Source organism: Cornus florida, unplaced genomic scaffold, assembly GCF_030987335.1.
Source record: "Cornus florida cultivar Cherokee Brave unplaced genomic scaffold, ASM3098733v1 CherokeeBrave_3.0.0_Hap2_Chr02, whole genome shotgun sequence".
Lineage (NCBI taxonomy): Eukaryota > Viridiplantae > Streptophyta > Magnoliopsida > Cornales > Cornaceae > Cornus > Cornus florida.
Window position 1 is genome coordinate 59255537 of NW_026775572.1, and position 27386 is coordinate 59282922.

At 36.0% G+C, this 27386-nt stretch overlaps 1 protein-coding gene across 6 annotated transcripts; it reads right to left on the bottom strand.

Moving 5' to 3' along the window:
- Nucleotides 1-26801, bottom strand: LOC132295093 (mannose-P-dolichol utilization defect 1 protein homolog 2-like). Of its 6 annotated transcripts, XM_059793174.1 has the most exons (10): nt 26389-26403; nt 23594-23728; nt 21887-22024; nt 21588-21741; nt 20117-20189; nt 19908-19974; nt 19599-19658; nt 17187-17247; nt 17056-17097; nt 1-465 (listed from the first exon to the last, which is right to left on the bottom strand). In XM_059793174.1, exons 3-10 carry the CDS (start codon nt 21914-21916, stop codon nt 362-364), a joined length of 591 nt encoding a protein of 196 aa, XP_059649157.1. In that variant the 5' UTR covers nt 21917-22024; nt 23594-23728; nt 26389-26403; the 3' UTR covers nt 1-361. The 6 variants fall into 6 exon arrangements, with proteins under 6 accessions (XP_059649157.1, XP_059649153.1, XP_059649156.1 ...); XM_059793170.1 differs by lacking the exons at nt 21887-22024; nt 23594-23728 and adding an exon at nt 26671-26801 and having other exon boundaries at nt 26389-26594; XM_059793173.1 differs by having other exon boundaries at nt 21887-23725; nt 26389-26514.
- Nucleotides 26802-27386: the final 585 nt, after the last annotated feature.

Consider the following 27386-nt stretch of genomic DNA (forward strand, 5'->3'; position numbering starts at 1 on the left):
TAATATCGCACTAGTCGTTCTATTAAACAGGAATTGTCTTTATATGATTTTCAATAAGACGATAAAATAAGTAGATTGGACGGAATTCACCAGAATAATTTAAACAGAGTTCCCCAGAGAATAAACTCCATAATAAGATTAGAGTTGTATAAAAGTGAAAATGATTCCGGTATCGACATACCAGAGAAAGGAGCATTGATGTTCACGAAACATAAAATGCTAAACTTCATCTTCGAAGATAATAGAATAGGATATTGGCACCTGTCCTTTATTTGTATGGCCGTGGGAATCCAATATGTTTGCAGCATACCACCCTAAACCGTGAGGTGAAGCTGAATTCCTGAGCCACATCCTTGCTCTCCTATTCATTTTTTTCACCTTTCTTAGCACGGAGCTTCTGGTATATGATTATCTGACTCAATATGGTACCATTCATCACAATGCCACGTGCAGATCCCATAACAACTTCAAACAAATCAAGGATGTCAAACAGTTGCATGATAAAAAGGGAACCTGAACTTAAATAATTCCAATAATAATCATGGATTGTTTTCAATTGAAAACAGCCTAACCTTTTAAATTAGCATCCTCTGAGCTTTTACTAACAAGCTCAAATAAAACACAATAAAGAAAACATACATATAGAGGGAGCTGCACAAAGTTGGTCAGGAGAGCTGTGTTTTAAGGCTAGGTGGGCTGATTATTTTACAAAAATATATATACACACATAATACATAAATTTTTATGTAAAAAGAGTATTGAATGGACATTATTACCACACACACAACGCAAAACACTAGACCTTAAGCAGAGTAAGGTATATGAACTTTGTTTCAGTTCTCTCCTGCATCAGGTCATTTGCGTAGATGTCCTTATTAATGTCTCCTTCGCCTCCTACCTATACGAGTTGTGCTTCAAATGGCAAATCAACAGTAAAAAAAATTCACTGTTTTATTTTTATGCTAAATATATATCAGTTAGGGATAGAGAGATCTCTTTTTGGGTGAGGGGGAACAGACCAGAAGAGTTTTCCTTTTGACAAAAGCCAACTAAAAAGAGAAGCCTCGAGGAAACAAAAAGAATCATAAAAAAGCAGTTATTTATGAATAATTACCGCGGGAAGGCGAGGGTGGAAACACTTATTCCCTTCTCACTAAGGTATGCTAAATTATGCATGTGATATTCTATAAACATTATTGTTTTCTAACAATTTTATGATCTTACTAATAGAATCACTTACATTGACCTACCTGGCACTTTGTTAGAAAATGCTGTTCAATATGAAAACAGTTATCCCCTTTCAAACAATTCTATCACAAAAATTAGACCAACTCCCAGTTAGTGTTGTTGGCAAATGGTGTTAGAGGAAATTGCAATTATACCATACTGCCCACGTTATTGTATGAATCTTTTTAAGGTAAAAGAAAAGTAAATAAATACAAGAAGCAGCATGCAGTCCTCCGCCTTCAACCTCTTACTTTTTCTCTCTCTACCATCAACATCTCTTTCTTCCTCATGTCGCTCTCCCTTTACCAAATTTAAGCCTCCACCAATTGTTTTCTAACAAATTTATGATCTTCATAATAGAATAATTACATTGACCTACCTCATACTTTGTAAGAAAAAGCTGTTCAATATGAAAACAGTTATCCCCTTTCTAACCATTCTTTCTTGCAAATTAGACCAACTCCCTGCCCAGAATTGTCGGCAAATGGAGTTAGAGGAAATTGTAAATTTACCATATAGCCCACATTATTTTAATGTAAAGCTGAAGTAAATAGAACAAGCCACAAGCACATTCACCAATCTGCCTTCAACCTTTCTCTTGCTTTTCTCACTCCACCTTCAACATCTTCTCCCTCATCTCTTTCTCCCTTTACGAAATATAAGCCTACACCAACTACCGCCATAACCACAATTCATCACCATACATTTTAGAAGGTTGATCCGTCACCTTATCTTTTCTCATCTCTTTCTCCCTCTAACTTACATTCAATGCCAAATGCATCTCAATCATCCAACTAAAATCCAAAACATCATCATTGTTTGCCTCTACCTTCTCCATCACTGACAACCACTATGATCCAAAGTTCCAAACCCCCAAACCATGCCATATGCCCATATCAACCACCATCTCATCATTGTACCAGAAAACCCATAGCCATAACTAGATAACCACAGCCTCCAAACATTTCTTGGTGAATGACATAAAAATATATATGTATATCATATATATTACACATAGATAAATATTTCAGCATTCCATAGCTACAGCTATCTTAAGAAGATATTGAATTAAGAAAATTCTAAAACAAGAAGAAATTACATCAACTGCTTACCAAAAAATATGGAAGAAAAAAAAAATCAAAATGAGAGTGTGTTTTTCTAAATCAGAGATTTTCCATCCCTAAACATTCATCATCAGACCTCCATGACCTTCACCTCATGCCCAGAAAGCGAGCTCCATGACCTTCAACTCACTCTCACAAAGCCACCACCTTCATGCCAAAATATTTTCCTCCACAAATGACCATCAAACCATTACCCCAACCAAACCAGAATTTCATCATCTCGATATTTTGTGGTGGTAAATGGTGTGTGTAGCAACACATTAAAAATATAATACTTGCAGATAATGTTGGCCTAAGGATTTTATCTAAAGGTCAATCTTATGTTTTGATGATTACAAACCATTAATGATGTTTAAGAACTAATATTTTCATTGAGTGATGTATAGATGATTAATATCCAATCCTCAATGATAAGCTAAAGGATCAATTCAAGCATTTCAAGTACTCAAGCTATGGATTCAAAGAAGCTTCAAAGTTGCAAGAAATCAAAGAAAATCTCGGGCTTCAAATATCACTCAAGCATTTCAAAGGAAGAAAGCAAGTCTTCATTAAGCCTAATCAATCATGTTCAAGAAATGAAGAAAAGGGTAGATATGATGGTGAGTGCTTTAGACTTAATGTTAAAGTTTATTTGAATATATTTTGAAGCTCAAGATTTTAGGTTCATGCATACTCATTCTAAATTCAGTTTTAAAATACCTAAAATCTATTCCTGAACCTTATATATGCAAGCTACATATCAATAGGAAGTGCACAGGACTCGGTTAATTTTATTTTTAGTCTTGCACAGTATTGGAGCCGGCTCCACTCAAGGTAGAGCCTGCTCTCTTCACTCCAGTAGCTTAAATTGGCTCGTAGAACAATTTTTTCTTGGAGAGAGCCGCCTCCCAAATATTGGAGCCTGCTCTACTAATATTGGAGCCTCCTCTACTCAATATTGGAGCCTCCTCCACTTTTACAAAGAGCCGGCTCCTTTGAGAGATCTGAAATTCCAACGGCAATTTCTGTATTTAATTCCTCCAACCACTTCTAACAGACATATTGAGTTACGGATTTCTTTAAATACAGAGGGCTTCTCTGCTGAACTTGTGACACCACTTGAAAGAACATTCAACAAGAGCATTCAAGAGCATTCAATAGCCATAAATTCTTTCTCTGAGCTTTCATTCATCTATCTCTACATTCTCTCATCCTAGAACTTGAGCTTCATTAATATTCTTATTAACTCTAGTTGTGAGCTTACATTTGTACATCTATTGAGAGAGATTCAATCTTGTATTTCATTTACAAACTTTGCTACAATCTTGTAAGGGTTGGTGTGACCCAAAAGAAGCCTAGGAGAAGGGTGTTCTCCTAGCAAGGAAGAAGAAGCAAGGTTTTGCTTCAAATTGAAGGTTTGCTCTCCACCATTAAAGAGAAGCTCTAGTGAATTTGGGAGGTCTCAAGGGGGACCTTGAGCCGAGGAGTAAGAGTTTCCGAACCTCGCTAAATCGCCGAGTCATAGTTTGCAATCTCTCATCTCTATCTCTCTTATACTTGTGCCATATACTGCTTGAATGTTTCAATTCCTCTGTGCTTAACAGTTTGTTAGATTTAATATTTTATAAATTGCAAAAATTGGCCATTGACTCTATTCACCCCCCCTCTAGAGTCAATTAGTGACTAACAATTGGTATTAGAGCCTAATCTCTAGAAAACGATCTTAGAGAACGACCATGGCCAATACAAATTTTCATCAAGAAGGTCAATCTAATAATAGACCTCCTTGGTTTGATGGAAATGACTACAACTATTGGAAGATCAAAATGAGAGCATTCCTAAGAGGTGTTGATATAGATGTCTGGAAAGCCACAGAAAAAGGAGACCATGTTCCAACCAAAATAGTAAATGGTGAAACTGTTCCAACACCTGATATTGAATGGACCCTCAATGACCGTAGGCTTGTACAATGTAATGTCAAGGCTATCACTAATCTCTATTGTGCCTTAAGCAAAGACGAATTCAATAGAATTTCGGATTGCGAAACAGCCAAAGAAATTTAGGATAAACTTGAAATTACCCATGTAGGGACTAGTCATGTTAAGGAATCCAAAATGAATATGCTTGTCCATAAATATGAACTTTTCACCATGAGTAACAGAGAAACTATTAGTGAAATGTTTTCTCGTTTTACTAACATTGTGAATCCTTTGAAGGCTCTTGGAAGATCATATACATCATCCGACAATGTGAGAAAAATTCTTAGGTCTTTGCCTAAAAATTGGGAAGCCAAGAAGACCGCCATCCAAGAGGCCAAAGATCTCAATACACTCCCCATAGATGAACTCATTGGTTCATTAATGGACTATGAGTTAGAGATGAATGATAGAGATGAAGACAAAGAAGCTCAAAAGAAGGATATAGCTCTTCGAGCTACTACCAAAGAAGTCACAATTGATAAAGCTTCCAATGATGAAGAAGAAGAAGTTGCTCTCATAACCAAGACCGTGAGAAGAGTCCTTCAAATGAAAAAGTTCCAAAAGAGTAACAACTTTAAAAGAAATGGTTCATCAAGTGAGCAAGGAAAAAGAGAAGCACCTACATGTTTTCATTATGGAAAACCGGAGCATTTCAAATCCGATTGCTATGCCTACAAAAATGAAAAGGAAAGGAAAAAGAAAGGCAAAGCCATGCGAGCTACATGGGAAGATGATGATTCAAATGGATCCGAAAATGACGATGAACTCAATGAATTGGTCAATCTTTGTCTCATAGCCGATGAAGATGAGGTAAATTCTAATCATGACTCATTTGATTTAGAAACTTCATATGATGAATTAGTTGATGCACATAACTATTTGCTAGATGCTTTTAAAGAATTACATGATGAATTAGGCAAAATGGTTCAAAAGTGTGCTAGCCTTAGAAGAGAAAAGCTTATCATCTCTCAAAACCTTGAAAAATCTCAACTTGAAAATGAAACTTTGAAAAAAGAAAAAGAATTAGCTAAAGAAGCGGCCTCAATTGAGTTAATTTCTGAAAATGAATCATTGAAAGTCATTATTGAGGATCAAGTTGAAACCTTAGCCAAATTTACAAAAGGTAGAGAGAATTTAGGCATCATTCTTAGAAAGCAACGAAATGCTTATGCTAAGGATGGGCTTGGATTTGATCCTCACAACAAAGACTCTTGTTTATTGAAAAAGAGAGAACCCTTGAACAATTGCTTTGTTAAAAATTCCTCCTTTAGTCCAACATGCAATTATTGTAAAAAGATAGGACATAAGATCAATCATTGTCCTATTAGGCCATGTAGGACAAAAGAAGTTAGGTTGTTAAAGGGACTTATGTGCTTCTTCTTAACTCTCATGGACCCAAAAGAATGTGGGTACCAAAAGAAGATTACTCAAATTCATTTTGTAGGTTTGCATGAAGTCTTCATATTCATCCAAGGACAAATGGTTCCTTGATAGTGGATGTTCAAGACATATGACGGGAGATCAATCAAAATTTCGCTCCATCAAACCTCACAAAGGAGGAAATGTTACATTCGGCGACAATTCAAAAGGCAAGGTCATTGGCATTGGAACTATTGGTATCTCCTCTTCCTTATCTATTGATGACGTTTTACTTGTTAAAGGCTTGAAAAACAACTTATTTAGTATTAGCCAACTATGTGATAAAGGATATGATGTTTTGTTTAAATCGGATAAATGCATTGTCAAAAAGGATAATAATGAAGTTTTTCATGCTCTAAGAAATGGTAATGTGTACACTTTGCTTTTGTGTGAATTACATGATTAAGATGTCAAGTGCCTTGTATCCTCAAATGAAAATTGTTGGTTGTGGCATAGAAGGTTAAGTCATGCTAGTATGGATTTGATTTTAAAACTATCTAGAAATGAATTAGTCAAAGGCCTCCCAAAGACTAATTTTTCTAAAGATAAAACTTGTAGCGCATGCCAAATGGGCAAGCAAATCAAGACGTCATTTAAAAGGAAAAAGGATATAACAACTACAAGACCTCTTGAATTAATTCATATAGACTTATTCGGTCCGGAGAGAATTGCTAGTCTTGGTGGAAAACTCTATGCATTTGTCATTGTTGATGATTACTCTAGATTCTCTTGGGTATTTTTCCTTACACACAAAAATGAGGCTCATGCAATCTTTGCTAAATTTTGTAAGAGAGTCGAGAACGAGAAAGAGTGTAAGATTAAGTCCATTAGAAGTGATAGAGGAAGAGAGTTTGATAACCAAGATGTAGAAAGATATTGTGATGAAAATGGATACAATCATAATCTTTCGGCTCCTAGAACTCCTCAACAAAATGGAGTTGTTGAAAGGAAAAATAGGTCTCTCCAAGATATGACTAGGACGTTGAAAGGAAAAATAGGTCTCTCCAAGAAATGGCTAGGACTATGTTAAATGAACATAAATCTCCTAGAACTCTATGGGCCGAAGCCGTTAATACCTCATGCTATGTCATAAATAGAGTCATCATTAGAAAACTTCTTAATAAGACTCCTTATGAAATTTAGAACAAAAGGAAGCCAAATATTGGATACTTTAAAGTTTTTGGGTGTAAATGCTTCGTGTTGAATGACAAAGATAGTTTAAGAAAATTTGAACCTAAATCGGATGAAGGTATTTTTCTAGGATATTCATCTCGTAGCAAAGCATTTAGAGTGTTCAACAAAAGAACACTAGTGGTTGTGGAATCTATACACGTTGTATTTGATGAATCACCATTACCCCCTCTTAGGTGCTCATTGGATGATAATGAAGATGTGATTGAGATTGAAAAGAACATTGAAAATCTTGATTTAAATGGTTCGTCTATTGAAGATCACTCCAAAGATGTTCCAAAAGATAGTCACTCTCATGAAGATACTCTTCCTAAGGCTTGGAAGCAAGTGTCTAATCATCCAATAAATCAAATTATTGGCGATCCATCTAAAGGAGTAAGCACTAGATCTCAAATAAGTAATGTTTGCAACTATGTAGCTTTTGTTTCCCAACTTGAACCAAAAAATATTCTTGAAGCCGAAAATGATGAATCTTGGCTCTTGGCCATGCAAGAAGAACTTAATCAATTTGAAAGAAATGAAGTTTGGCATCTGGTTCCAAGACCTAAAGATAAAACTGTCATTGGCACAAAGTGGGTGTTTAGAAATAAAAAGGATGAATCGGGAACAATTGTGAGAAATAAGGCAAGACTTGTTGCTCAAGGTTATAATCAAGAAAAAGGAATTGATTATGAGGAAACCTTTGCCCCCGTAGCTCGACTTGAAGCTATAAGAGTGCTCCTTGCATTTGCATCTCATAAAAACTTTAAGTTATATCAAATGGATGTAAAAAGTGTTTTCTTAAATGGCTTCATTGAAGAAGAAGTGTATGTTGAACAACCACCTGGCTTTGAAAGCTATAATTGTCCAAACCATGTTTTCAAATTGACAAAAGCATTGTATGGTTTGAAACAAGCTCCAAGAGCTTGGTATGAAAGACTTAGTGGTTTTCTGCTTGCTAAAGGATTCATTCGAGGAAAAATTGACAATAATCTTTTCACCAAAACCATTGATTGCAACTTGTTGGTCATTCAAATTTACGTTGATGATATTATCTTTGGATCAACCAATAGTGTACTATGTGAAAAGTTTGCATCTAGTATGCAAAATGAATTTGAAATGAGCATGATGGGTGAACTAACCTTCTTCCTAGGGTTGCAAATCAAACAAACACTTGATGGCATTTTTGTTTGCCAATCTAAGTATGTTAAAGATTTGCTAAAGAAATTTGGCTTGGAGGAAGTCAAACATGCCAATACTCCAATGAGCTCATCTTTAAAACTTGACAAAGATGAAAAGGGCACCAATGTAGATATTAAAAAATATAGAGGTATGATTGGTAGTCTCTTATATTTAACCGCAAGTAGACCGGATATCATGTTTAGTGTATGCTTATGTGCTCGTTTTCAATCCTGTCCTAAAGAATCTCATCTATGTGCCGTTAAACGGATCTTTCGTTATTTAAGCTATACTACATTCTTGGGACTTTGGTATCCTAGACATACATCATTTGACCTTGTTGGTTACTCGGATGCTGATTTTGGAGAATGCAAAGTTGATAGAAAAAGTACTAGCGAGACTTATCACTTCATTGGACATTCATTAGTATCTTTGTCTTGCAAGAAACAAAATTCCGTAGCTCTATCAACGGCGGAAGCCGAGTATATTGCAGCCGGTAGTTGTTGCGCTCAAACACTTTACATTAAGCAACAACTTGAAGATTTTGGTCTATACTTTGATCACATTCCTATTATGTGTGATAATACAAATGCAATATGCATTTCTAAAAATCCTATTCAGCATTCAAGAACAAAGCATATTGAAATAAGGTACCATTTTCTTAGGGATCATGTTTCTAAGGGCGACATTGAACTTATATTTATAAATACGGAAAAACAATTGGCTGATATTTTCACTAAACCACGCCAAGAGGATAGATTTTGTCTGCTTAGAAGAGAAATTGGAATGATCACAGAGCAGAATGTCATGCAGTGAAGTAACAGCAGCAGAGCCAGCTCTATCAAAATAAGAGCCGCCTCTATAGAGAATGAGAGCCGGATCAACTCACACAAGAGCCGGCTCCCTAACCTGCATACAAAATACTCAAAACTTCATGCTCTCGGCATCTCAAGAGCTGGCTTAACAAAAAGGCAGAGCCGCCTCTAGAAATAGGAAGAGCCGCCTCTAGAAATAGGTAGAGCCGACTCCTAAACTGCCTTCAAGCATCAACTCTCGGGATCTCACAAAAGCTCAAAAGAGCCAGCTCCAAAACTACTTGAGCCGGCTCCAAAAAAATTTAAGAGCCGGCTCCAAAACTACTTGAGCCGGCTCCAAAAACATTTAAGAGCCGGCTCCACAAACAATTGAGCCGACTCCAATCCTGAATCCTCTCTTTTATTCTCGGCAGTAAGCAAATTGGGCATAAGAGTTGCACTTCCAGATAGCTAGTTCCATGGGCGCTCCATCTTTCAAGTAATAAATCCTTCATGCGCTGGATCCTTCATCTCCAAGAGCACTGAAGGTTTCATTCTCGGCACTTCACTATTGGGCATAACAAAACTGCCTCTAGAGAGTATTTCGGCTACTGCCTCCTAAGAGTATTTCGGCTAGGGAACTCCTTCATTTTCATTGGGCATCTTCACATGTAAGTTTCCTTCATCAAATTCTCTTCAAATTTCTTATGTTCTAGCCTTTTAGATAAACCTTTAGTAATTAATTTTTTGAATCCTCACTTTTAATCCTTCGTCCATGAAACCCTTGAAAACACTATATCCATTTCACTCTCACAAATAATTTATTTGCTTATTCACTCTCTCAATTTTTTTTAGACTTGAATTTGTTGATGCAGTTTTACTATAATGACTGAACAAAAGGAATCAATTTATTTAGAACTAGATTTCATGAAACCAAGTTTGTAATTCTGTCCAAATGGAAGCATGCGAACCATATGCTTTAAAGCTGAACTGTGGAATTTTTGGTTCTTGGGAGGTTACATCACCTCCTATAATTCCATTTTGGGTTTCTATTTCTAGAACTAATTTTTATCATTTCCAAATCCATTGACCTTGTTGATCAACAATCGTCTTAAGGGGTTTCAAGTATGCATTCTCTTTGCTCTCAAAATTATGACTAGATGTGCAAATTAATCTAGGCTTTTTCATTGGTTCAATTTATTTTCAAACTGACTCTAAATATTCAGTCAAATTAATTTGGGTTTTGGAATTCTTATTGTGTTTTCATTAGGTTTCTACTCTGAGTATCCATGGCTTCATCCTCACGTAGAAAGAATCCTCCTCGTGGCCAAAATAGGAATACTCAACTTACCCATGATCATGAAACCGGCCCTAGTTAACCAAATCCTCCTCCAAGCCCCATTCAAATCTCTGCAACAATGTTGTATAGAAATCCTACATACAAGAAGTCATATGATAAAGATTTTCTTCTTAGGAAAGTGGCCAAAGGAAAAGTTCTATCACACACAATTTGTGATGACCTCAACCTCAACACCTATAAACTCTTTGATGCTATTGGCCTTGGTTCATTTGTTGGGATGAACAACAAGTATTATCCCAGACTTGTGCAATTATTCTACACCCACCTTGAGAAAATGCCCGGTGTAGAGAAATTACAATGCTATGTGGCTGGAATGGATTTCCATCTAGATGTTAGCAGCATTGCCAGAATTTTTCATCTTATGGATGGTATTAAATTCTACTCACCCCAAAGATGGTTCAATGGGAAAGGTTTTGACAAACTAGAAGCAATTCGTCAAATGAGCTATGATTCCCGCACTACCAATACCAAAGAGGTCAAATCTAAACAATTAACCATGGAAGCTCGCTTGATTCACAAAATCATTGCCGACTCCATTCTTCCTAAAACCGGCAGTCGCTCAAAAGTCTCTCACATGGAAATCTTTTTGATTTGGTGTGTCTTGAATGGAAAAGTCTTTGATTTGGCATACATCATCTTTCATCACATGTTGGCATGCAAGAACAAGAAAAAGACTCCACTCCATTATGCCATGGCTCTCACTCACATTTTCATGGATAAAAACGTTCCACTTGACAAAAGTGAATCAGCCAAACTAGGCCCAAGAGATATACTCGATGCCTTCAATCTGGACTCAATGGGGCTAAAAAGGGATTCAAATGGCATGTGGTTTTATCCTAGGCAAAGAAGGTTCGAAGAGGCTAGAGCTAGAGGAGAAGAGATTGAGGATGTTGATGATGGGGATGAAGAAGATCATGAAAATGATGACAGTGCTGAAGATGAGGAAGTTCCTGCTCCGAATTGCACCAATCGTGATCTTTTATTGGAAATTCTCAAAGGCACTCGTCAAAACCAAGCCACTCTTGAAAAACAACAAACTCAACTTGACGAAATGCATACGGCAATCACTCATCTTAATGAGGATTTTACAGAATTTCGAAACAAATATGGACTTTCCTCTCCTTAGATCAGTATCCCTCTGCTTCAAACCTGTTTTTTTTGTGCACTTATTTGCTATATTTGCTTTGGAGAAGCATTTTTTTTTTTTTTTTTTGCTATGTTTTATTTACTTATGTCATTTACTTTTGAAGTCTTTATCATAAACTATGCTTTTGTCTAACATATGGTAGTTGTGTCCTAATTCTCCCTCTGTATTGACTTCTGCCATCTATAAAATGTCATATTTGCTAGGAAGCACGAACACTCCAAAATGGGCGAAGAATCCGTGTCCGACACGTGTCGGACACGGACACGCGTCGGACACGCCCCGACACGTGTCGGACACGCCAAAAAACGTGTCTGGAATTTTTTTATTTTTTTTAATTTTCGGACACGGCTCGGACACGGCACGGACACGGCTCAGACAGCTCGGACACGGCTCAGACAGCTCGGACACGACTCAGACACGGCTCGGACACACTTTTCTGGAATTTTTTTTTTTTTTTTTTTAAATTTTTAATGCTGATATGTTATTTTTTTTTTTTTTTTTTTAAATTTTTAATGCTGATATGTTCTATTTTTTGTTTTGTACTACCCTAAAGATGCTGATATATATATATACTAACCTAAAGATGCCACAATTCGCCGTGTCCGTGTCCTAAAGATGCTGATATATATATATACTAACATATCAGTGATATATATATATATTCCAACCTAAACATATCAATGTTTTTTTTTTTTAAATTATTAATGCTGATATATATATATATATATATATATATATACACTATTCGCCGTGTCCGTGTCCTAATTTTTTTGGATTTGCCGTGTCGCCGTGTCCGTGTCGTGTCGTATCCGTGTCCCGTATCCGTGTCCGTGCTTCTTAGCATATTTGCTATTTATTTGCCCTTTAATTTATCATTCTCTGATATGTCATGCAATGACAAGTATTTCCCCTTCATAGATGGAAATTTTTTTTTGAGATGACAAAGGGGGAGACAGATGTGTTATGTGTTACTATGTTATGTGTCTATTCTATTGCTTTTTAATATCTTGATAGATGCATATTGATAGGGGGAGACTTCTAAAAATGTCTGTGAAATTTAAATGTTTTCAAATTGTCCAAAATAACTATTGTAGAATCAAGCATGATATGATTTTCAAGATATGCTTATTGATAGGGGGAGCATTCTTTCAAATGCAACTCCACTTTGACAATAAACACATCAATGTTTTGTCATCATCAAAAAGGGGGAGATTGTTGGCCTAAGGATTTTATCTAAAGGTCAATCTTATGTTTTGATGATTACAAACCATTAATGATGTTTAATAACTAATATTTTCATTGAGTGATGTATAGATGATTAATATCCAATCCTCAATGATAAGCTAATAGATCAATTCAAGCATTTCAAGTACTCAAGCTATGGATTCAAAGAAGCTTCAAAGTTGCAAGAAATCAAAGAAAATCTCGGGCTTCAAATATCACTCAAGCATTTCAAAGGAAGAAATCAAGTCTTCATCAAGCCTAATCAATCATGTTCAAGAAATGAAGAAAAGGGTAGATAGGATTAGACTTAATGTTAAAGTTTATTTGAATATATTTTGAAGCTCAAGATTTTAGGTTCATGCATACTCATTCTAAATTCAGTTTTTAAAATACCTAAAATCTATTCCTGAACCTTATATATGCAAGCTACATATCAATAGGAAGTGCACAGGACTCGGTTAATTTTATTTTTAGTCTTGCACAATATTGGAGCCGGCTCCACTCAAGGTAGAGCCTGCTCTCTTCACTCCAGTAGCTCAAATTGGCTCGTAGAACAATTTTTTCTTGGAGAGAGCCGCCTCCCAAATATTGGAGCCTGCTCTACTAATATTGGAGCCTCCTCTACTCAATATTGGAGCCTCCTCCACTTTTACAAAGAGCCGGCTCCTTTGAGAGATCTGAAATTCCAACGGCAATTTCTGCATTTAATTCCTCCAACCACTTCTAACAGACATATTAAGTTACGGATTTCTTTAAATACAGAGGGCTTCTCTGCTGAACTTGTGACACCACTTGAAAGAACATTCAACAAGAGCATTCAAGAGCATTCAATAGCCATAAATTCTTTCTCTGAGCTTTCATTCATCTATCTCTACATTCTCTCATCCTAGAACTTGAGCTTCATTAATATTCTTATTAACTCTAGTTGTGAGCTTACATTTGTACATCTATTGAGAGAGATTCAATCTCGCTAAATCGCCGAGTCATAGTTTGCAATCTCTCATCTCTATCTCTCTTATACTTGTGCCATATACTGCTTGAATGTTTCAATTCCTCTGTGCTTAACAGTTTGTTAGATTTAATATTTTATAAATTGCAAAAATTGGCCATTGACTCTATTCCCCCCCTCTCTAGAGTCAATTAGTGACTAATAGATAACATCATAAAAAATTAATTAAAATCAATCATATCATACATCAATTATTCATCATCTAATATGAAAAATTAATTGGGGTTCATTGATCTTTTGATCATAACTACGGATGGACTAATTGAATTTAGTAACGGTTGGGAACTAAACAAGTGAATGTAAGTTAAATTAGGTGATCTCCCATAAAGTGATGTTGTATTATTGGCATAATTGGTGGAATATATAATGATGAGGAGGTTGAATCAAATTGGTGGACATGGGGAGTACAAAGGGTGGAAGTGGTATTGCTGAAATGATGGATAAAAGGGGCTTGGAAGGTGGTGGATCTCATTCATTGTTGAATCAGATGGGGGGTTGGAGTTTGGGTCAATGGTGCTAGTATTTATGGTTTGCAGTGGAGGATGACATGTGGCTATGTGCCACAGGTAGGGCTGTAAATGAACCAAGCTTTCGAGGATCAGCTCGAGCTCAACTCGATAAGAGCTCGGTTCATATTCGCTTATTTAATAAATGAGCCGAGCTCAAACACAATTTTCAATCTCAATTAATAAATGAGCCGAACTAAACAACCCCCTGCTCAGCTCGTTTATTCGAAAACATGTTCATGAACAAAGATTGTGAATGTGTTCGCGAACATATGTACATACAAATATATATTTGAAAGTGAGAATTCATTTAGTTTATGTCCATGTATATACAAGGCCCATTTAAAGTAAAATATTAAGTTTAGTTCTTAGCCCAACTAAGGCCCATAAAGAAAAGAAACCCATGAGCACACATGTATGTATAAACCCTAACCTAATAAAATCTCATCTTCTGTAATTCTTCTTTTCCTCTTTCAGATCGCCGTTGCAGCGTTTATCTCTCACGCGCGCACCTACCATTGTTGTTTCTCTCACACACTTCTACCATCGTCTCTCTCTCACATTCTCTTATGTTCTCCTTCGTAATCAAGATTCAAGGGTCAAAAGGAGATGGAAAGGTGAGATTGGCTTATATATAATTTTTCTGGGAAATCACTGTAATATATTTCGTTTTTTCCTGAATGCATTAGTGTAATGAGTGTGTGTGTGTGTGTGTGTGTTGTTGTCTGATCTATTTCTCTGTAAACTTGTAATATACATACATGTATATGTATTTATATATGATGTGTGATGTGTTAACGAGCTTTAAGCTCAGCTCAAATTTGTGGTGAGCAATTCTAAGCCAAGCTCAAACACATATGTGAGAGCTCAGCTCGAGCTCCAGCCGAGTTCAAACACCCTGCTTCACAGCCTAGCCGAGCTCGAATATCCCATTAATCAGCTCAGCTTGGTTACAGCCCTAGTCATAGGAGTCTTGTCCCACATCAGATCAGGTTGGGAGGATTTGGGGCTTATAAGGGCGAGTAGGCAGCACCACCTAACAGCTCAAACTATTGGTTGGGTGACAAGCACCCGGCTCTTTACAAGTGGTATCAAAGCAAACCTAGTCAGTGTTATTAAAGGCGCGCCTAGGCTCGAGGCTCAGGTTTAGCGCCTGTTGTCATCCCAGGCTCACTGATTTTTACTAGGCGCGCATCTTGGTTGCACCTCGTCCTGTTTGTGAGGTGTGCCTAGGCGCGCCTCACTGATATTTGTTTAAAAAAATACGATTGTTCTATTTCTTAAGCCAAAAAGGGTACTTTTGGCAACTTAATAAACAAAAAAGAAAGCTCAATCATACGATATAAGGAACTTTTGTTCAAAAGAATAAAAAAATAAGAAAGCCCTAGTTGCAAAGAGTCAAAGTGTTAACCGAACAACGACAGAATGAGATTGTGAGACGAAGACGAAGACCTAGTTGCAAAGATGAACGACGAAGCCACGTCATTTCTTTCTTTTCTTTTCTTTTTCTCTCTTCTCCTCTAGATTTCTCCTCTCTTCTTATCTTTGTTTACATCTCTCTCTTCGTCTAGTTCTCTCATCTCTCTGTCTTCTTTTTTTTTTTGCTATGTTTTTTCTTTTCTTTTTTTCTTGTTAACAATTTTTTTTTTTTTTTTTTTTTTTTTTGGTTAACATATTTATTTCTTTTTGTGCTTTGTTTTGCCATTCAAAAAACACATTTTGCTTTGCCTTTCAAGAAAACAAATTTGTACTCTGTTTTATGGTTGTTGGATGCTTGTACAGTTGATGGATTTACTTTTTTATATTTGATATTAATTTTTTGAATATTGATATAACTTATGAGATATGAATGTTATTATGGTAGTTTAAAGTTTCAATTGTGCGCCTCACTTCACTCAGGCGCGCGTCTCCCGCCTAAGCTCCAAAGGACCTCTAGCGCCTTGGTGCGCCTTGGGCCTTTAATAACTATGAACCTAGTCCCTTATCCGATGTCATGCCAAGCACCCACACACCCACACGAAGGAGTCCAAGTCATTACTGGGTCCCCTCACCATTAGGGTGGACGGGTAGGTAGGGTGATCTGATCACAACAAAGGTGGGGGAGAATGTGATAGGCGTCTTGTCCCACATCAGATCGGGTTATGGAGGGATTTAGGCTTATAATGGCAGTTAGGCAGCACCACCTAACTTAAGCTCTAATGTCGGCGGCAAGTACCAGGCCCATTACCCTATGGTAGTTGTTGGTGGTTAGACACACTCACAGAACTTGGTATGGTGATAGTTATGAGAGGGTTGCTCGAAATGGTTGTTGTTTGTTGTTGTGGTGATCAATGTAGGATAAATGACTGGAACGGATGGAGCTCCTGCAGCCCTTGTGATTGAATTTCCCTCTTTATTAATGACTAAAATCACAAATGAGAATCTAAAGCACAAAGTTTAGGAGAGGTGGGGGGTCCTAGTTTTGTACTTATATAGTATTGAGGGATTTTGACTTCTCATTTTTTTTTTTTCTAGTGACAAGGGTAAAATGGCCAGTTTTAAAGTTGTTGAGCTGACATCAGCTTTGTTTAATCAACTAAAGGTAGACTGAAGGAAGTGGAATTTGTCACCTAAGATTATAAAGTAGGAGAGTTCAAATTTACCTATCAAAAAATATATATATATATAAAAAATAAAAAATAAAAATAAAATAAAAATAAAAAAGAGAAAAAGAAAAAGAAAGAGTCAAAGTAAAGGAGGTCTACCCGTAATTAGGCTAAAATAAGGGGGGTAGGGTAATATATCCTAAATAGTAAGTATTTTTTAGGATTAGAAGGGGACAAGCTCTGTTTGGAAGAAGGTTCACATAATTCCATACATAAGATGATGCTTTATTTACAATTTGAAATAATAATTAAATGAAAATTTAGGTTCCATTAAGATTTTGAAAAAAGGATACCACTTGTTGGAGCTTTTTCCTGGATACTGGTGAAGACTCTTCCTGCCAAACAAAAATAAATGTTTTACGACTTCACCCCCAAAGATATAAAACTGTGCATTGCACTGATGCAATAAATGATGTGAACTCACCAATGGAAGCTCCGAAATTCATTAAGTAGGTTAAAAAGCTGAGCTGCCCTGTACTTTTGTTCTGCTCAAATAATAGCAAGTAATTTTTACCATAAGAATAGTAACTCATTTAAATGCAGAAACGTTTTTGAAATAATTCTGAAGGTGATTACATTATATCTTATTGGGAACAAGCAAACATTAAAATAGATATTACAGAATTTTGGCCACCTAAGAATAACAAAATTGCAAAAAAGCTGTGGCAGAAATGCAAATCTATGAGATGGTTGAAGTAGCACTGATTGGAGATAAAAATCAGAGAAAACTCAGAAAACTAATTAAGATGGTTTGGCCGAGTCACCAAAGGTGGAGCTCTATTGAGTCTAAGGGGGGGTCATCCGCCCACCACAAAACAATTTTTTTGTAATACACAGATAATGTCAAAATTATCCAGCCTACCCTTGCCAACGTCCCACCATAGCAAGACCTACTACACTCTGGATAATGGTCTAATAGTTTATACTGATAACATGAGAACTCGAGTGCCCACTTGTGGCATGTCAATGATGTCATGAAAATGATAAGGACACTTCATTAGGAACAGGTAACAGAAACTGTTAATATAATAAAACTGCATACTGTGAACCATGAATTAAAAGATTGACTAGTGGGAAAAAATTATGAATTATAGAAGGAAAAAAAATATTGAGGAGCTTTCTGGACATCTCCTTGAATAAATAGTCCCATTCACTTTTCCACATATTCTTTTAATATTCTTGATTCAAGCCACTTAGAAAATAAAATTGTTAACTTGTCAACTTTATCATTCCAAGAAAACCTTAAATGATAATAAACAAAGAAATAAGGTGAAGTCCTCATTTCTCTTGGTATCTCCTCATTAAATATGATCAAAATCAAATGCTATATAAAAGGTGAATGGATCTATTCACATGATATCCGCAATTATTTGAGACATTCTAGCATAGATTTCAACCTAATGAGTTCATAATGTGTGACACATACATTAGTGTCATGACAACAAAGAGAATAAGTGGGTTCATTTAATGGATGGCAAACAATCACAAAGTAGATATGTAGAATAAATATTATTTTTTAACTAAATAATCAAAAGATTAAAAAATAATATATCTTAATAGAAAATGCCCGGATAAAGTTGTCATATTGCTTCATCAACAGCTGATCCCAAATATTTGATATTATCTTGAATAAATTGTTATTTAATTATGATATCATTTATAAATAAATTGACACTACGTCGGCGCTAACTCAAGTGGTATCCGGTTGGACTTTCAACCTTAATATCAGAGGTCAACTGCTCTTGTTGCGTAGTAAAAAAAAAAAAAAAATACTAAACAAAAAATATAACAAGTAGATTGACAGGCTAGGTCAGGGTAATTTGATGGAAGTGATTAACCTAAATAATTTAACAAAATCTGATACCACTAAATATGAACAGATGCGCAGATATGATCCATATTGGAGTCACCAATGCTTTCACTTCAACTCTCTAACGTCATATCACCAGCATTGTGCATTAAGTATTAATTGAACCCTAACACAACTAAAAATAAGACATCAATGATGCATGCTGTGATGAGATCCCTTGAGCCTGAATCATTATATTTTTCATTTTAGGTGTCATGTCAAATCTTACCTACTTGGCGAGTTGAGTTCTTTTGAATTTCACCCAGGAAAAATTAACGAACATTCAAAGAAGTTCAAGTTCAGCACAGGAAAATGATGCGTATCAATCATTTGAGTTTGCCTCTACAAAGATACCTTATGGCGGAGGGCCATAGCCTCTGAAAGTCTTGATTTTTCCATTCTGTCACCATATGATTTCATATCACTTTCACAAAGATCCTTCCAAAATATTTAGGGTCCCCTCTCCATCCCCATAACAAAACAACTCGGATCCACAACTGCAGAGTGTAGAGACGATCACTTGGCCTGACTAGAACAAGGGATATAAAGACGGTGAGGTTGGTGTGCTTAATATTAGAAATTTCTATGGTGGAATATTTGAGCCTCTAGTACAGGCCTGAAAAGAAAATTCAAGGAATAACGACCGATGAACATTGGGTCCAGAATCTCAGAAATCAAGAGCCATTAAGCGGAAAAGAGGAAGGGCAAGATATGATAAATTGACAGGACAGACAGACAGGTGTTTCTAATTTCTAAAATCCCCAAGTAAATGGGGATACCACAATGGAGCGTTGTAGTGCATGCCACAGGGCTTCCATCCTACATAATACAAAAGATGGTACTTTTTGTTCGAGTGAACTTAGCTGCATAAGCTGAAAAGTAAACTGTTTTGAGACCTTAAATGGAATAAAGTCTTCTTCTTCCTTCCATCCAGAAGAAACAACAGGGGGTGGGGAAGAAAAGGGAAACCATCAAGTGTAAACTTACATTATAATTCTGCCAAATTTGTGGGACCTTGGCAAAGAAGAAAATTGCATGCTGAGATGCCTGAAATAAATTTATTTCCCCACAATGAAAAATGTCAGAGTCAGATGTGCTGGAAATTCTTACTTAGCTGAAGAAATTAATTGCTGGAGAATTAGAACAGACAAGAAAATTTAAATGATTTGTTGATGAGAATCATATCTGCATATAATTAATGAGAACAAGAGAAGTAGGGGAGACGAGTAAGAACTGAGAGGAAACTATCAAAAATGTTGTTACTGTCTGAAATAGGATATTTAGTTATTTACTCACATATAAAGCTTCAAAGAGAATGGGATCAATTTGGCCTGCTAAGATGGTGGGTGCCACCGCACAGTATCTGCAACAAATTAGTAAGGAAACACAGACTATATTGTTGTTCTACCATAGAGTAATCAAATAATCAAAGGACAGCAGGTTATCAGTGTATATTAGGTTTTCAAAATAATGCAAATAAAGATCAGTTTCAGCAAGTAGGATACAGCAATGCCTTAATCCATGTCTTGGTTCCCACATGTTGAGAAAAATAGTAGATAATTGTAACCAATATTATAGCTGTAAGAGACGAGGAAAAGAAGTATATTAGATCCCTCGAGATTGCCATATAAAAAATAATAATAAATAAATAAATAACCAGAAATACAATTTAATATCATTTTTTTATAAGTAAAATACAATTTAATATCATGAAGAGAGGATTTGCAATACTAAGACAGTTACTATCTCTTTTTCTTCATAAATCTAGGTTGTCGCATTTAAAACTGGTGATGTTTCAGGGCTTCATGTTAATGCAAATAAACTCAGACAATACATATTATTGTATATTACAGACATAAAAAGGCCTTTACTAAGTGATTGGGTCATCCAAATAAACCAAATGTATGTATAATAAACGACCTTTGAAGAAGACTTAATGAATTTCACTTAACACCCCTGTACTGTCATTTTTGTGGCGCATTACTTCCCTAAACTATGATTTTGGCAGATAACTCTCTTGCTCTATAAAATAAATGCACCTTATCCACTTACTGTTAGTTGTCGGTTAAATAAGGAGGTAAAATGACTTTATTGCCCATTTTTAAGAAAATGATGTTATCGAATAGATAGCATATCAATTGCAAAATTATAAAGTTGCCTAAATTGTTTCAGTGTCATACGACCATACCATATTTGTTTGGAAGGATGCAACTTTATAATTGTACAAAAAAATTGATATATTTCATATTCGATAACATATTTTTCTTAAAATGGGTAATAAAGTCATTTTACCACCTTATTTAGTGGACAACTAATCGCAAGGGCGTAAAGTGCAAATTATTACCCTCAAAACATTAGTATAGGGGGTAAGTGGAGTTAAGCCAAGAAAGGGATCAAATTTCAGTCATCTGAATTCAAGTGGTCAGGTTCAATACAGCTTCTCACAATTTCTGTTTATTGTACATTCCATAACCAACCCCAGATGAAAATAATCATCCAATTTATAACTTGAGTCCTACACTGTCCCTCCCAATTTCCAGCGCACCCCCCCCCCCCCCCCCCCCCCCCCCCGGGGTCCCGTTTTCCAGTGTTATTCTTTCTAGACCACCAATTAGATAAATAGCAAACAACACAATTACCCAATTTATCACGTTTGATTTCTGACAGTCTCCTTCCATCTCTGTTTTTTTTATTCATGCTAAGAAAGGTTTTTGCACTGACATTGGAACAAAAGACAAGACCTTCAACTTACAATCCATTTTAGAAGAACCACCGACATGAAGTAAGATGTAAGTCACTCATCTAATGTGGCACCCATTTGAAATGGATGGCAAGTAATTGCTCAATAAACAACTAGTAAAAAAAAGAATTGCAGAGAAGGCTTGGCTCACATTACAGACATTACCACGTGCATTTTCCATCGATATGGTACATCATTACCAGTAATCAAATATGAGAAGGTGCTACAGACAAGACCTTGGATCAATAGAAATACCAACTCCCCGTAGGCTGAAAATGGTAGCCCTTTGTGAAGACAATATGCCAATGCAATAGTATAACCAACTACTTCAAGTTCGAAGCCCACAACACTAAGCCCTTTGACACTTCTGTGTTTTAAAATTTTTAATATCTGCAAGTGAAGAGCAAATCCATCAAATTAGAGATGCTACTGAAGATGCAAATCACAAATTCAAGCAAACATTCACCATGTCCCAGGTGCAAGAAGCACATTCCTGTGAGATAATCAACAGCAAGGAAATAATAAGGGAACTAACCTTAAACTTTGTTAAAGGTATGGTCACCATTTCCGCAATTTAAACCATTCAGTCATGCTTTGTATCCAATCGCATATAAAAGTGAGGCAGGCCTTTATTGAGTAATATTAAGTACAAGAGAATGCGGAAATCCACAACCTTCTATTCAAGAAGAGATGATTAAGACTCAGAAGTTAATGTTTTAAAGAAAAATACACCCTCATATGACCTAATTTACAAGGGACTTTTTAAAAATAACATTGTCAGGGGCAAGACACTCAAATTTAAGTATGGGATATGTGCTCGACATGGATGGCTAAACAAGCACTAAACAAACGTATCCAATAAATACAAATTTATTCCATAATTATACATTAAAAAACTTCTTTTATGTTCCTTTTACTTCAAAAAGAGTGAAATAAAAGTTGTGTTGAGGATTTCCTGTGTCCTTGGGGTTTGAAGATTAGAAAAGTCTGATGCTTAGACACATGTTGATATCACACGCATACCCCTGCAATATTCTCATCTGTATAATATGTGAGTTACGCTATGCGAAAAGGTTGTGAAAGTTTTACTTCAAAACAATAACCAACAGGGGGTGAATATGTAAAACTTGCTCCTTTATCTGATTTTCAAATTATTTGATTATTTTGACACAAAGCAAAAATAAAGTGCGATAAAGTAAGAGATTGAAACCAGAAAATTTTAGCGTGGAAACCCGAAGAAAAAAAACCACGGATACTTAGTCTTCTCGAGCGAAATAATCTATTATCTCGAAGCAAAGTACAACAAACTCTGTCTCAGGCTCGCAACCAATCCAATCTGCCAAGAACTAGTTGCAAAACGCCTCACACTTACTCTTGTGACTCCTCGTCCAATTGCAGTAGACTTCAGGCCTACTCCTCAATCCTTGCAGAAGAGTTGCTCGAGAACTTGAATGCTCCACGAGCACTCTATCCCCTTCGTAGTACGATTGATCCGCCTTCCTCACGAACACAAAGTTGAAAGGAGAAAAATAAATCCGGCTTTAAGGACTAGGTTGAAAAATAGGTTAAAAACGATTAAGGACGTCTCTAAAAGTTGGACCAAAAAGGAAGTTTAAAATAACAAAAACAGCAATGTCCTTTGTGGATCTGAACAAGTGCGACCGGTCGGACATCACAGAACTTTTCAACTTGGACAAGTTGGAACAGTCACCAAAAGAGCGACCAGAGGGACTTTTCAGAATTTGAAATTCAATTTGAAAACCCTAGTTTTCAATCCCATCCAAACTCAAACACTTGTGCAAGGTGTCCTCACTCAACATACCTGTTCTACATGGTGTTCTCATCGAATCAAGGTACCCATGCACTTGTTGCTCAACTTCCGAAATCGAGACTCAAGATAGAAACAAAATTACAACTCAATCGGACACGTTTTGATACCGAAATTAGCCAACAAAAAATAAGTTCCTCACATAATAGACAAAATAATTGATGACAATTTCTTTTGCTTCCCTCTCTCTCTCTCTCTCTCTCTCTCTCTCATTGAGGAAGAGGAGAACTGCCCTAATTCTTTTTCTTTAAGTTTTCATTTGAAGAATAGATCTTTTTATATATGTAATATAAATTTATTGACAGAAGCAATGTGTACGAGACATACCTCCCAAGCAAGAATACAAACAACATGAGCCAGCTAAACAAAACGATGCCAAACCAAACTACCCAAGCACACTAACAAAACACATACCTGGGCATTATACAGTGGCCTAGTTGGTATAGCACTAGCTACCCGAGTGAGTGTGCCCGTATTCAAGTCCACTAATTTGAAGATTCTTTTCAATTGTACTGATTGCCATATCTTTTGAATTTAATACAATACCTGCTAATGAAAAAAAAAAAAAAAAACACACATAACTAACAAATAGATCCCCACCCAACTTACCCAATAAGAGAAACCAACCAAAAGTATACCCAATGTTACAAAAAAAACAAAAACAAAAAAAACCTAGGACTCAAAAAGAACAACAAACACAATAACAAGGCAGAAAGAGGAGCTGCCAAAACGAAGCCTTCTCACAACAGAATTCACCAGCTTAAAATCATGCTGCAAGGAAAGCTAGATGTAAGCAGAATCCCATGCAGGAGAATAATACTAGATTCAAAGAACCATTGGAATATCAGAGGCCATCTTTCTGAACTTGCCAAGAATGACAAAGCCAGAGATTAATTGCAGAAGGTGTAACACATTGCAGGCCAAGTAATTTAAACCTCACATAGTTGAAGATTTGCAACTGCAAAGATCTCAAATCCTTACACTTGTCATACTACAATCTAGAATTCCTCTCCAGCCAAATATAGTACACAGTAGCAAATAAGGCTAGTTTACTGACCATGCTTGCAAAATTAGACACTTTCAGATTAGAGCTGACCCCAAGACACAATAGCACTTAGACCAAGATCCAGCTAATTTTCCAACAATAAAGGACCGTGTCTGATTTAAAAAATAAAAAATAAATAAATAGAAAAAAAAAAAAAAAAAATGCCAATGATCTTCACAATCAGCTCTGCAGTACACATCAAACTGATCTAAGTAATCCCAAAGATTGCAACATGCCCTCAGTACACAATCTCCCTCTAACAGCCAACCACAAAAAGAAGAAAATTTTTGGCGCACTCTTTAAAATATACAGAAGATGCCCAAGTTTCTGTAGGCTTAGAAGGTCTGATTTCATGATAATGGACTGAAAAGCAAACTTATCACAGACTCCTTTCCACGTGACTTTGTCAACAGTATATACATCTGGACAGCATTCTAGCTTCCTGCTGCAAGTCCACCAAGGTTTCAGAATCAACAGAGGGCCAATTTCAACTTCCATTTATACAGCAAATTTGGCTGCAATTCCTAAACCACTGTCATGAATAATTCTTTCACCCCTTGATGCCACAATAGGACCACTGGAAAGCCACAAATCAAACTAGAAATTAGTTTGCAGCCATTACTTAGTTTATATCTGACATGAGGTAAGCTTCTAAGTTTCAAAATTCTCCTCCATACCCAAGAGTAGTCGCATGGAATCTTGAGGTGAAAATATTACTTTGCTTAATCAAATAAGTCAAACTCTTTGTCCATAAAACCCAAAGAGAATCTGAGCAAGGCTGTATGTCCAAAGATGCTTTAGCACAGCAGCCTTATTCTAGATCTAGGCCAGTAAATGTTTTACACCTAGTCCACCTTCCACTTTACGCATATGACCTTCTTCCCAAGCCACTTTACAACCACCTTGTACCGGATTTCGCCTTTCCATAAGAATTGCATCAAGATCTAGTTAATGTTATCAGTAACCCTCTACGGAAGAATGAATAAAGAGGACCAATAGACCTGAATGGAACAAAGGACTGAATTTGTCAATTGAACATCCTGCAAAAATAAGGACTTTATTTATTTAAGAGTGAACTTTCTTAGTCAGTCTTTCAATAAACATCTTACTTGTACTAGCCTTAGGATAGAAGAATTTAAGAGTACACCAAGGTATTACAGGGAGTTTAGCCTCAACAAACTTTAGACAACTTAAGATTTGAGCCTTGACATCCTCAGTAACTATTGAAAAAATATCATTCTCTTATCTGCATTTTGAATTAGGCCTGAATTTCCCCAAAACTCTTTGAATAATCAGTATAGATTCCGTTCTTCCAGCTGACAGAACTAACAAGTCGTCTGCAAAATTCAAGTGAGTAATCTTCATCTTACTGCATCTCCAGCGATAATTGAATTTCGCTCATTCAGTTTTCCTTTTCATTAAACAATATAGCACGTCCATTGCAAGGACAAACAAATAAGGTGACATAGGGTCACCTTGCCTTAAGCCCCTTTTGCTTGCCAAATAACCATTGAACTCCCCATCATTTATGACAACTGAAAACATAGCAGATAACAAGCAAACAATAATCCAGCTAATGACCTCTTGTGGAAAACCCATTACTGAGAGAGTTTTTAAGATAAACTGCCAGCCTATTGTAGCATATGCTTTATTAATGTCCTTTTTTCCCCCTTCATAAACCCATGTTAGCAGCTCAGGCTTAAGAATATCCAAATTTTTAAGTAATTAGGGGTGCTGGTCACTAATGGATAATGCAATTATTCCTTGACAAGCTGATTCTAATCCTAGAACCTTTAAATAACTCAAATCACATGAATTGCAGATACTAATTTATTTAAATCCAAACTTTGTGAAAGACAGTAATGGGTTACACCAAAACTCATGCATTTGCACTGAAAGAAGAGATTTAATGTAGTAATCCTAAAGTAGGGAAAAACACAAGCATATACAAGCCTAAATCAAGATGGTTCAAACCCTTTGATCTAACATGTGTTGGTTTCTAAAATCATACAGATTCACAGAACAAGCTAAAACCACATGGATCAAGAATTGCGATCGTCAATGCGTGCACTAATATTGAAATTCAATAATAACAACAATCATAATAAGAACTACAGAATTTGAAGATGAATGTTGAGGGCATAGGGATGACAAAAAAAAATACCTGAGGGAATTTGACGGTGGTGGAAGCGGCGACGATACAATAGCCAAGGAGCTTGGATACAAAAGGAAGCAGACAATCTTTGTCCGGAAACTTGCCGTTGCTGAGAGCTCCGAACACACAGCTGAAGTTCATCCCAAGAAACTTCATTATAATTACTTCCAAGTTCGAAGCCCTCCGACACTTTTGTGCTTCAAAACTTGTAATATCTACAAATGAAGAACAAATCCATCAAATTAGAGATGCTATTGAAGACGCAAATCATTAGTTCAAGCAAGCATTCACCTTTCTCTCAATATATTGTTAAAGGTATTGTCAGCATTTCCGGAATTTAAACCACTCCAGTCATGCTTTGTATCCAATTGCTTCTCAAAGTGAGGCCGGCCTTTATGAGTTGTTTAACTTGTTTCAAGTACGATCATCAATAGCATATAAATAATAAAAGTGGCTGACCTTTTTATTTTTTTTTTTTTTTTTTTTTAGGAGAATTTAACTTTTTTTAAGTGATAACTTTTAGTGTTTCACTGTTTCTTTTATTAGTATATTGGTATTGAATGAATTGTGCTTTATTTTTTATAAATTTCTAATAAAGTTAAATTAATAATGTTATAAATAAATAAATAAAAATTGCATTAACTTTTTAATTAAGATAAAAACAAAAATGTCAACATTTGTTTTGGTAAGAATGTGTTCAAAAGGTTGAAAAACCTTATAAACTATTATAATATTGAATATGTCCCGTCCAAAACCCTTCCATCAAAATTCCACTCACAAGCTCAGGGATTTGTTAGCCAATTCTTCACTAATGTTGAGCTGTCAATACGGGACAAAATAGATGACATCATATATATATGACATGATCTTAAGGTTAAAAATTCAAAAAAAAATGGTTGGAAATTCAAAATTGGCATAAAATGTGAATACTTGAAAAAGATGGGCAATTTTGTAAATTGTCAAAATAGGGTCAGTACTCAGTACGGGGTACTTTTTTTTTTTTTTTT